The sequence below is a fragment of the Platalea leucorodia genome, assembly GCF_965183815.1.
Source record: "Platalea leucorodia genome assembly, chromosome: Z".
NCBI classification, from domain to species: Eukaryota; Metazoa; Chordata; class Aves; order Pelecaniformes; family Threskiornithidae; genus Platalea; species Platalea leucorodia.
In genome coordinates, this window is record NC_138858.1 from 44,377,663 (window position 1) to 44,390,918 (window position 13,256).

The window sequence follows — 13,256 nt, forward strand, 5'->3', positions numbered from 1 at the left end:
CATCTTTTGTGACTAGCAATTAGTAGGTGCTATTTGTTTACCATGACACTGACAAAGATTCTAGGGGCCACTTTGCTTCTCTGAGGTATCTGCCATTTCGTGAGCTCAGAAAACATATCTGCATTGAAATTAAAAGCAAGCTAGCATGGGAAAAGTCAGAATCAAATAAATAGAGATGGTAATTTTTCATGCTCATCTTTCATTTTTATTTTTGTAACTGTTTTTTGTACTCCTCCACTACATGATTGTGAAGTAGAAATTAATGCCTTATTGTTCTTTGTTGTAATGCAGAAGCACTGAGCTGTGGTTGGTTATAGCAGGAAAACTTTCATGATAAAAGTTAGGCCATGGCTTTGAATTCCCATTACGTTGTTAAGCATCACTACACAGGGACAGGTAGTGCCGAAGTTTCTAGGAGGAAGCTACAAGACATGTAGAGGGTCAGATGTAAACGTTTGTAACAGTGTGAGACGGAATTCCTGCAGAGAGTTCATCCAGCTGAGATGAACAGCAATAACCTGCCTTAAGAGAAAGCAACTGCAAGCAAGACAGCTTCAAAACACCAGAGCAGCTCCTACAAATTTCTGAGGATAAGGCTGACAAAGGATTCAGCTTGGTAGAGGGGCAGAATGAAAGACATAAGACTATGGGATCGAAGTCTTGTAGCATGGCATTTAACAGTCATAACAGTAGACATCTTCACAGGGTGTCTCAGAGACCTTTTTCCACATTGCTGTAAGAAAACCCATAGCAAATCCATACAAACAGAAGAGACAATTACTTGCTTTGGGATTTAAACAAAACCAAAAAACAACAGAACAAAACAAAAAGTTGAGAAACATACCTTGACTTCCAGATGAAGTTTCATGCATTCCAGTGCTTGTGATCTCCAGTTTGGCCAACACGGCTGTTGTCAAGTTCTAACAGCTACCTACAGCAACCATTACACCAACTAATGCAGCCTGATTTCTTCAAATGCACATTTGGCATGACATTTCAGTGAGTTGTAATTTTAGAGAAATTTTGTGTGTCATTATTCAGAAAGAATTTATCACAAATGCTGAATTTCTACCCAAAGTACACATACCATTTTTATAAATTGTGGTAAGTACTTAGAATGCAAACAATGTTGAGGAGAATATGCTGTATTCTTACGTTAAAGAAGGAATGTAACCTCTTTTGAAGGTAGCATTATAACCTACACCGTTTTAACTGAATGAATAGGTCTACCTGTACAATGTAGCCCTGGCTCTTTACATTTCAAATAGCCAGAGAGTCCATTTAGATTTTGGCACTTTCTATACAGTACAGACATGGCTGCATCTAAATGTTTTCTGTTCTCAAGAAGTAGGCTTGGTTTCTCTGACTTAGCTCCCCAAAATGATGTTCAATTGCCTCTTTGCAGACTGTATGTTTCTTACCAGATGCTTTTGTACTGTCTGAGCTTCAAACCAACTTAATGTTAAGCAAGCTTCATCAAAGAGCTGCACAGCTTTGCTGGCATAACACTCTAGACAGATCTGTCTACCAAAAGGTTGCAGCCATATGTCTACAGCCAGGGCCTGACTTTAAAACCAGACTTCTCCATTTGTATTCTGTGTGTAGTAATTTTATTTTGGGGCAAATTCAAGACTGTGACTAACTCTTACGTGGTAACTGGGCAAACCATTAGGCCCTTGGTTAGTGCATCTGAAGCCATGTTAATAACATCTTATTTTAAAGCACTTTCTTAGTGTCTCTCCAGCTGATGAATAAAAAAAAAGTATGTAAAAAAAACCTGTAAGGGTCCTAAGAAATCTATAGTATATCATGTACTGACTAATTCTCAACAAAAACTATTATTTACAAAACATTTTTCACCATAAGAACTGTCATAACTGCAGAAAGCTTTTCTCCAGTGTATTTTTATTAGGGATTCCTGCCATCATATCAACATACAAAACAATCAGGATGTTGACATATAGAAATGTGAAATTCACTGTACAAAGATAAGGCTCGAGTTACAGGTATATATTCCCCTTAGTCTCCATGAAATAAAACCATTTTTAATTCTTCCCAGAGTTGTGTTTATAAATGTTAGACAAACCACAAAATAGATTTCAAGTACATAACATTTTACAATATAATCCAAGCACAGACAGAAATACACAATACTGCACCTATAGATGCTCCATAATCCAAGTCTGTCATCCTCACCAATAAAATACTAGACTGCTGCTCTCTCTGAATATGCCCAACCATATCCTTCTGTGTGTAGTATATGGTCCTGGCCTTTAAGTTTTAGAACTCTCATGACTTTCGGTTAAATTACTTTGATAGACCAGAGAATATCAGGAAGGAAGGGAAGAATTTTAAAAGGCCAGGTCTGAATGTGTGCACATGGTTAGTAAAGGCAGGCACATGTGTACACACACACACACACTTGCATTTAACCCTACATAAAACCTCACTGCACTGCACATTTTCTGAGATTATGTTCTCATACAACTCAGCTGTTTTCTGATAAGAGTTAAATCAAGCATAACAATACTACTGCTTCTGGAGTGCTGTAGTTTACAGGGACAAGACTATATTTTTGAGCATAGGATTGACTTTTTTTTTTTTTTTTTAAATAATTATCAGACTTATATAGGAGCCTGTATGGAACCATGTCTCCATAGTCCAGCAGGATGCCAGCTCTCACAGCCTTCACCACTCAAAACAGCTTTTCCGACACCTTTGTTTAGAAACAATGCATGTGAATAATTTCCGTTAAGGTCAAATGTCTACATTAGTTAACTCTCCATTTCTATTAGGCTGAAAGATTATTACCTCATGGGAAAGGATCATTTAGCTGCAAGTAGCACAAGAAGAAATACACATCAAGTAACTAATCAATAATGATTCTTCTGGGGAACAGATTGGCAAGGACTAAGAAAGACAAGAGAAAAAAGGTCGTTGTTTAATTTAGCCTTTGTTGGTTGGGAAATGAATAGCAATCCAAACATTTTCAACTGAGAAAAGGAACTCCTAAGCCCTGTATCTGTTTTGTCCTTTAAAAACCGGAGAAGGTTAGAAGGGAAGGAGAAATGCTCTAAGGAAATTGCCATTTTCAAACTAGACATTTGCAAAGGCTTACATGAGAAAACCAAGGAAAACCAATTCTCTGATATCAAAAGTAAAGGAATTTATTCAGTAGGAATTAGAGATGTGGTTACAACGTGTTAAATGCACATCTAATAAAACAGCCTCAAATATGTCTCCAATTCATAAATCTCTAAGCAGCAGAAAGACTCTGAGGCCAAAATCAGAGTTTTCTAGTTTAAATACGAAATACGTATGCACTAAGATCTGGGGGTGGGGGCTGTGGACAGAAGAATAAAAACTTTCTCCTCTTAAATACAACCTCTGTGGTACATTTGAGGGCCTTCAAATGTTCTCAGCATTGACAAGATTTTACTTAAGTATATTCTCTAAGCTATATTGGAATACCTTTAGATATACAAATCCATGTTACACGAAACAGCATTAGATCATGTCACTGGGCTCGTGATAACAGGGAAAGAGGATAAATATGCTGCTATATGTGAAAGGAAGCATATTAGCACGCACAGAAAATATGTTGTCTTAGAGATTAGTAATAATGGGCATCAAGGATGAAGATGCATCTCAAAGTGTTTAAGCCTTTAACTGTGAGTCAGTAGAATACTTTTATGTCAACTGTACAGCCTAATGCTTTGCTTTTAAAAAGGAATACATTTTTCTTCTCTATCATTTTTAAATGTAGGTCACTCACCTACTGATTTAGCTAGGGTTTTGGATTTTTTTTTTCTTTTTTTTCTTTTTTTTTTTTTTTTCTACTTACTATTATCTTCTTCCATGTTATGTACAATAATCTACATTTAGACTGAAGACTCAATCTCTTCCAAAACGTACTTGGACTATCTTGTAGAGACTTTCTACAGCACTGATGAAGTGTAAGACAACCTGACAGGTAAGAGGAAGGATCATTACTTTCAGTTCTGCTCACTTCCCCAAGCTTTACAACTGTGCCTTTCAGAAATTCTTCTATGTACTTGGTGTCCTTTCACCTCCTCCAGGCAGCCCCTACTGAACTTGAGTGAACTTTCTATATATTTCCCAAACCACAGTCCCTCTGTATAGAGCTATATTAAACTCATTCATTCTCCAGCCAGTAGTTTAAAAACAAATCATTGCTAAAACACTAAAAACACCCTACATGCCCTTGTGCATTATTCTTACCAACTTGTACATTTAAATAACATCAGAAGTTGTCTTTTGCTAAAAATTTACCAAAATTTTTTAAACACATAAAAATGTAAAAAACCAAACAAACAGAAAAACAAACCAAAACCAAAAACCCAGCATAAACATTGCTTGTATAGGCATTGGTTAGAAGAGATTGCTGCACTAAGGAGTATATTCAAAAAAGTTTTTCTTTCAGTTTCATTGGATTTAGTGTCATGGATTGAAAGGTTAAGGACAATGAAACTTATTGTGACCCCATCTTATATGATGTAATAGATGAGCAGGAAGTCTGAAATGAAATTAAAATAAAGCTTCTTTTTGGTTACTGAAAGGTGACTGTATAAGCCTGTACTATAGTGACAATTTAAGTATGTAAAGGGAACTTAAGAACCTGAAGAGTCTGTAGTGAACTGGATATGAAGACAGCTACCAACTGATGGCCGCAGGGGCATCATGGAAAGCTGGCACTAACTGAAATTTTGAATATAGCCCTTAGTTGTATCATGTTTATTTAAAATTTAAAAGCTGCCCAGCATGTCACAAATGAAGTTTATTTTGCAAGCCACCCACTGCCTAAGGGGGCAGTAATATTCAATATGAAACTGCTGAAACTCCGGTGTCTGACGGATTTCATGGAGAAAAGAGATTTGAAGGTCCGACTCCAAGAGAACAAGCAGAAGAGGGAACACGAACAACAACAGTCCAAGGCCCACGAGGAGAAGTCTGGAGAAACTCTTCACAAAAGCATTCACCTCTATGTTGCCCATTAGAAAGTCATAGCTCCACCTAAGTGCTCTCCGAGCTTCTTTCAGTTCTTCCTCCTCTGCAATCAAAAATGCATTTTCATCTGCTTCCAGTTCCTCAAATGAATCTGTATCATCTTTTTCATTCTCTACTCTGGGACAGGTATCAAAGAGCATGTCAATCTCATCATCAACAGGGGTGGGCAGCAAGCTAGCACTAGGATTGTATACCAGTTCTGAGATGGTTAAAGGTTCTTCTTTCATCTTCTCTTCCTGTTCAATGGCAAGATCAACATTCTCCCCGGTGTCCTTAACTGGGGAGATTGAAGTCACCGGTACTGAAATCTCATCTTCCTTTGGCAGTTGGATACCTGAAAAAAGGACATGAAAACAGTGATCCTAAATTTCTGCCTTCCTGGCGGCAAAACTCAGCCTTTCAATAATATCTAATAGACATTGGAAAGAAGATTCTGCCATCATTTTGCATATTGAAACCAGACCATACAAAATTAGCAAAAACTGGAAAAGCTTTTTGAAAAGCTCTGGAGGAGGGCAACATCTTTTACAACATTGCAGTACACCAGATCTGCTAAACTTTATCTCATGCAGCTACCACTAACAATGGCGTAAAGCAAAACAAAAACCAGAACAGTTCATTTTCTACTGGCAATTAGAATTCTGATATAAATGAATACCTAGAACATATGAGAATTGGTGCTATTCAGTGTTTATTAATAATAATAAAAGTAGTAGTAATAATAATAATAACAACCACAACTCACCTTCATTTCTTTGAGATGAATGGGGAGAAACTGATAAGATAATGGCTGAGATTGGGAATTTTTAATAGAGCATGACATTAAAGAGAGACAATAGACAATCATGATAAATTCATATTAACAGTAGAGAGGATAAAAGGAGAGGAAGGTTGACACACAGTATGAGAATTAGATATCATTGAAATGGAATGAAAATGCCTCATCTCTTTAAAAAGCTCCATCTCCTCATGTCTCACTTATCTTCCAGTCATCTTTCTACTCTTCATACTCTCAGACTCTTTTCTCCCTCTCCTTTAGATTTCTCTCTCCCCCTTACATAGGAGTCTTTCTTAGTCTTACTAGTATGCTTGTTTCTTATGACCCCACTCTCTGCCCAAGCTCTCTCCTCTCAAAACTTACTACCCTTTTTCCAGTCTAACAGCAGTTAAGTCTGCAAAAAAGTCTAGCTGTTTTGCAGCTACGTCAACACTGCAGTGACTGCTGTTAGTTGTCAGTTGCAGCCGTGGAAAGGAGGAGAGTTAGGCACAGAGCTCTGACGAAGTGATGGGAAACAGTTTTAAATTTGTCCCACATCTAACACTCATTACCATCACCACATGCCATCTATGTGCAAAAGGAATACACACAGTATCATATGCAACAGTAATATATAATAACACTTAGTATTTCTGGTTTTGTGATGTTAAGCATCTCTCCATTCTTTACTAATGACTAATCCAAATGCAGCATATAGATAAGGATATAGCAAGTAAAACCAATACAAGGTTACACGACTTGTCCAACAAGTGACTCAGGAAACTCATGTCAAAGTACTATCTATAATTCAAATTAGCCCAATTCTTTGATTTCAGTGAAAGATTTCTGTAAATGGTAGCGAAGTGACATAATCAAAGATTCATTCCCGTTTCAGTGCAGTAAAGATTAAAGTTCAGAGGCTTTAAAACAACGTGGTATAAAAGAAAATGTACTATTACAGAAAAACAAGTAATCAGAAAAGCAGTACATCTCCAGTGCTAATTACACTAGACATATAATGGTTTTCAGTGTGAAGTAAAAGGGTCTCAGCACGCTCTATTAGTTTTCTATTAAAGGATGGCAAACATAAAAAAAATAAACTAAACAAAAGGCCCATTATGGTCATTTTGACATGAGGGAAATAAAACATGACCTGAACCATGCTATAAGGAAGAGATACATTACTGCTCTGTAAACATATGATACAGGACAAAAAATTGAAAAGCAAAAATCCTCATCATAAAGACATCTACAATATAGGAAGATACAGAGCTTAGACGCATTTTGGATCACAATTCTAACCTACGATTTTACATAGTAACTCAAACATAATTGACCAAAATTCTGCAAAGAATCTCACTTTGAGATCAGAAGCCTTTTCACAGTTTTTCTAGAAAATGTCACTGACTTTTTTTGTACATTATTAGTCCTAAGAACCATAGACACTATTCACTGTACTGAAATTACTAACTTTCTTTCTGAAACCTACTTTCCCACTGTTTGACTAGATAGCAAAAGAATATTCTTATGCCATTGACTACTGATCATTAAACTAGCAGTAGGCATAACTACATTTCAGTGAAGTTGGTGACACTTACCTTACCCTAGACTTTCTCACTGTTACAAATTTTGCATTTCTTGAATGACAAGGTCTTCCAATCTCTATTTTCAATTTCTTTTTTTTTTTCTTCCCTTTTATACCTACTATAACTACCATGTTCAGGACAGGACACATCCATGAAAATCTCCGTTTCGTACCTGATACCAGATTTGTGCACTACCGGGTCACTTAGCAGTAGACCTGCCCTGAGCCAGACACAGGCACATGATCACATTTCTTCCAGAGCCTGAAATACTCAGTATTTGCAGAAAAATCTGCCAATACGAAGTTAACGTGTTGAAACTTTGTAAATTAAATTAAACAAGTAGATTGATGCTTTGTAAGACAGGGCTGCTGCACTAGGAATCTTAAAGCTTGTTAAGACACTTCCCCATGGAAATATCTGCCGTAGTACCCTGCTGTATGCCAGAGTGCCTGACACTTACCACAAAATCCTCCATGCAACCTCTGCAGCTCTGTTAGCATGTTCTCCAATCAAAAAGGTAAATAAGGTACTTGCTAAGTTACCCCAGTTTACAGACTTCCCAAAACTGGGTGAGCGATGGCTTGTTAATATCTAGTAACTTTAAAATTATACCAAACTTAATACTAGTTGGGATGAAATGCTAATAAATGCAACATGAAATATATGACATATTACAAATTTTTCTAAAAGAAATAAGAAATGACACAAAACCTGCACTTTAAACCTACTTACGTTAAATCACTCCCTGAACAAGCCAGCTAGCTTCCTACCTGACAAGACAACTTTCTGGATCCCCTTCTTAAGTGCATGCTTTTATGTGTCATGTTATATTCATTACAGAAAACCTCTTCATTACAGAACACCATCCTCAGGAAGCATACCCCCTTCAGTAGAGCACATTAGCTATTAAAATTAATTTCCCCTTTTAAGTCTTCAAAATGGCCCAGACAGATCTCTCCCCCTATAATTTGCTATCTTTTCCTGCTCTCTAGGAGATAAGCAGGGCATGCCTCCAGGTGAGGTTTCACATTCTGGCTAAATCAACCAAAAAGACCATTTCTGTTTCTTCTCATTTCATCCCTGAGCAAGCCAGCTTGTAAAGCTAGCATAGGAAAATAACTGTTTTTCTTCCTGGGTTAGTTCTCTGGTTTTTCTTCCTGAACTGGCTTGTCACATGTTCTCATGAGCACAGCACATTACCAGGGTTGGAGAGAGAGCAGGAATGCTCATTTCACCAGCACTTACCCAGTAGATCTGCATAGCTGAAATGAAACCTTGTCCTCAATAAAGAAAAGGCAAATATCTCATTAGCTTAATTTGACTGCCTAGCTAATAATTCCTTGCCTCAACTACTCTGTCCTCTCGTATCACAGCCATTTTAGAAATTCATCACATTTCAGCATGAAACATGTTTTGTGCTGGAACTTATTGTCTACACCAGTCTTTGCATTAACAAATATACTTGCCACAGTCATCAAGAGGAGGATACAAACTGATTGAAACTAGACAGTATATGAACACTGAGAAGTGAGAACAGATTTAGGGGGATCTTTCTCTTACACATACTGTAACACCAGGTAATGCTGGATCATCAAACCATACTCTGAGTCATTTGAAAATGCACTCGTGATATCTTAAAACGTAAAAGCCAAAATTTTTAACCTCTGGAGCCCAACATTAAGCATCTATACACATGTTTAGATACACAAGTACTACAATTTGATTTTCAAATGTGCTTTTCACTTTCTCTTAATAGGAGTAAAAGCTAAGTTGAGCCACTTACTTTGGCACCTCAATATGGATTAAAGGACCTAATTTTAATCTCCCAAATTTGAGAATCCTGGCCATAGGCCTCTCTATACCTGCTTAGATGCAAGGTCAGTAACATATCTTCATCATGTTTCGCATCATAGAGAGGACAGCTGAAGCTACTGCAAAGAAAGGTCACCCCAATTTATGATTCTTGAGCCTTCTCTCCTTCCTCAGAGTAAATTCCAGCATGCATAACACACATAGTGAACATAAACAAGAAAGATCATATAAACTTTCCTTAAAACTCTGTTTTTTCTCAAGTAACTGGCAAACTTCTGACTTTGTGATTAATCTGTAGACAGAAGGCAGCAGAGGAACCTTTTCAGATCAGTTTTCTGAAGGGGTCGTATTAAATTTGGAACGGGTCGGAGTTCTGAAGTGTACATTAACTCTACAGTCTACTATTTAGTTTGAGCAGATAATGTAAAAGCAACACAATCAGAGAAAGGCACACATGAAACTAAAATAATTACTACTGCCAATCCATCCTACCCATACTCTTTTCCTAATATGGCAGTAAAGAAATTACATTCTATTCCATAGCATCAAAGCAAAAAAAAAAAAAAAGTTTCAAAAAATAAAAAATCATTGTCAACTGTTTTACGTGTTGTTAAAACATATTACATCAAAGTAACTGCATTTTACATCAGCCAAATACAAGTGTAAATAAATAATATTTTAATTTAAAAAATTGAAAATTTGGAATGGGCATTAACTGCTGCTGTTGCAAGCTCATTTGATATTTAAAAAAATAAATATATAAAGCTGTTCTATTTGTTCCTTCATATTCCCTATAACACCACAACATTTCTCAAGCCAAGGATAGAGGAAACAATTAGCTCTTAACTATGGTCAACGTAAGCCCACAGCAAATTTCCAGTCGTTGCAATATACAGATAACTATGTTGGGCCACTCAGATTTTGGTGATGTCAAAAGACACAAGTGTAATGTCATTATGGCACATATCATTTACAATGCTTGTGCAGGCATAAGAATATCACATTAAAGCACTGAAATTCAAAATCATTCTACAGTACAATAAATATTCCAGTGACACAAATTTAAGAAAGGAGCAAGTTTTTCAGATTATTTACTTTTTGGATATCCTTCAAGAGAGTCAATTATCTGAAGTAATAAAACCAGGTTAAAAGAAAAAAAATCCTCAAAGTCTTACAGTAGAAAAAGAGAATATAAAAGCTAAAGCAAGTCCAAAGCCAATATCCTTTAATTACTCTACAACATTGCTGCAAATCCTTTGCTCCTTTTCATACATAACAATTATTTTGCTGCTACCCTTATAAAGCTATAATTTTGTATAATTTTTTGGGCTAGATTTTCAAAAGTCTACTGTTTCTTTAGTTAAAATTCATATTGTGTTTAGATTTAAAGGACTATGACTTGAGTATTAAATTACATTTGAGAAGACTTCTTCCTTCCAGTCTTCATTTTATATTTTTACCATCAATTTAGATTCCATAGATCAGAATCTTTTGATACATATTACTGGAATATCAAGTAAATAAGCTAAATTTTATTTCTTACATTATATATCTATAGCAAAAATTTGCTACACTTTTCTGGCTACTGGACAAATTTTACAGAGCCAGAGAGATCTCATTACGCTAGCCAAAACTCAGTACTTCCCTTCCACCAAATACTGGGATTGCTCCAAACCTCTAACTTGCTACAGCAGACAGGAACATGAACAGCTGAATAAAACACAAGTTTACAGTGGTCATCTGCTGTGAACATGAACGTGTGAGAGGTCTGACATAAATGTTGTCAGCTGCTAGTGTTTCTAAAGGGGCCAAAACCAGCAGCTGAGGATTAGCAGGATGAAGGGCAGCCCCAGCTCCACCATTCTTAAGAAGCTGCAGTTGCTGGAAATACAGCACCCCAGAAAAATGTATCCTCTGCTTACTAAAAAACTCAGTTCACACATTGTCTGGTGGCCAGATATACTCCACACAGCTTTACTTACCAGACATGCAAACACAATTACACATCTGTGAAGGCTTTGTATAGTGGAGAAAGCAACAAGTGTGAAGATTTCCTTCTTTTAAACAGAAAAATTAGATACCGTCCAGAAAGAGCAGTGCTGGGAATACTTCATATAGACATGTAAAGAAGTAAAACCAGCCAGGCTGCAATTAGGACAGTCCCTTCATATCCCTTTCACTACTTTCTCTAGAAATATTGTGTATTCCTTTGCTTATTTGCTATGTGAACAAAATTTATTTGTACTATGAATAGAATGACCTTTTAGAGGGAAGGAGAGGGTGACTTTCTCACATGAGCAAAGTGCATGGATGTCACAAAGAAAATGTAGGAAAGGGAAACAGAATCTAGAATTGCACTGAACTCAAATATTCCCTTACACAGGATCTATATCAAAGCACGATGTGCACCACAACCACATGTCCAGCCCACAGAAGTAGGAGGATCTATATCCCTACCTTACCCACATCCCGTGCCCACAGAACACACCTGTTCAAGCTTTGCAAAGAGAGTACATCAATGACAGTTTATAGTAACTCCTTTTTAGGCAGTGACCTGGCTTTCCTGCTGGCTGTTCCTGTTTGTTTCAGTCTCTTACAGGAACTTCTAGAAGGGAGCAAAGCCCTATCACAGTTGCCAGCTTGCATCAGTTGCAAGCACTGTACCTCTGCGGCGTTACAACTGGCCTCCAAACTGTGTTGTGTGTCACGGTGTTCAACTAATGTCCCAGCTAGTGCAGCCGCCAGCAACTGCCGCTCTGCTTTTCACACCCTGCAAAGGGCACCCAAAGCGCAGAGACAGAAGCAAAACAGAGCACGCAGCACAGTGGGCATTCTGGGGTGCTGTCTCTAACCTCCCTCTGGCCTGGAAGGAGTCCACCCCAGCATTGCTGAACCCCTTCCAGAACCAGGACTAAGTAGCGAAAAAGCTGAGGGGAGTAGCAGGGAGAGAGAGAACTGTGTATCATTGGAGCAGGAATGAGAAGGCAAGATACATCCCACAGCGGCTCAGAGAAAGGGGAGGAGCGGGTGAAGGGACTGAAGCATCTCAGTGTCTAGCACCAAGCCACAAAAAGCAAGGCTGAAAAGAGCTGTGCACTGATGTAAAAGCTTAGCACCTGAGAAAAGGACAAGTGGGACATTTCAGCATCCCCACTCAGTAACAGGGTCCCCCCTCAGTAACAGGGTCTACCAAGGGTTATGCCCCCTGCCATGAGTTTTGCACAAGCTAACTCCAGTCCTTAGGTTTCATACACTGATATACAGGTTTTATGCATGCGTACACCAAAAGGAATAACATCCTATAAACAGTACTGCAAAATCAAGGTTTTTAAGAACCAGTGTAGCTCCAATGCACAAATCTGTTACTAGGCTGGTGTCATATTAAACAAACAAGATGGCCTGTGTCTATTTGGAGCCAGTATTTAACCTCTGAGGTGTAAGAATACAAAATACGTGTAAATACTAATGCTTTTTCAATTTTGCTACTAATTTTTGAATCAAGGGAGTTAGGTGAATTCTCATAGATACTATAGTTTCCCTTGAGTGGTGAATTCATGAAGGAAAGGCAGCCAGCAGCTGTTGCTACTCACTGCAAGAGGCAGGTTCTCCAATATCTGCTATGCTTACTGCTTTCTGATTTTCAGATGCCAAAAGTGTGAGAATATTCTGGTCTTTGCCAGAACATTCTCAGTTAATTCTTCTGTAAATAATACTCATTTCTGAAATGAAGATTCAATACAAAGGCATAGTTTTATAAAGGTGCATGGAAACTGAAATTTGTCAACCTATATATGCAAAAATATCAAGTAAACAGTACCACAGAAAGCATGGAGAAACAAATTTTGAAATGTCTTACTTCATTAAGGAAACAGCCATATAGATTGGTAGAGGGGCCAATCTATCTTTGGCAAAAGGATTTAGTATAAAAACAAGAAAAAACAACCCCTGTATTTTGGTTGCTATCCAAAGCAATATTGAATACTTTCTGTTCCTTGGGTTGCACTCCTGTTACGTGTAGTGAAAAAGGGATCCGAATCCGACCTTTCCCCTCCCACCACCCCCCCGCAGTACTA

The 13,256-nt window shown here is 37.6% G+C and overlaps 1 protein-coding gene across 1 annotated transcript in view; it reads right to left on the reverse strand.

Moving 5' to 3' along the window:
• Nucleotides 1-4,766: 4,766 nt before the first annotated feature.
• Nucleotides 4,767-13,256, reverse strand: part of FRMD3 (FERM domain containing 3) — a gene marked incomplete at both ends in the record, with an annotated part of 146,547 nt that continues 138,057 nt past the window's right edge. Inside the window, one exon of the mRNA XM_082335597.1 lies at nt 4,767-5,362. Within this exon, the coding sequence (XP_082191723.1) occupies nt 4,767-5,362 (596 nt within the window). The remainder of the gene's footprint in view (nt 5,363-13,256) is intronic.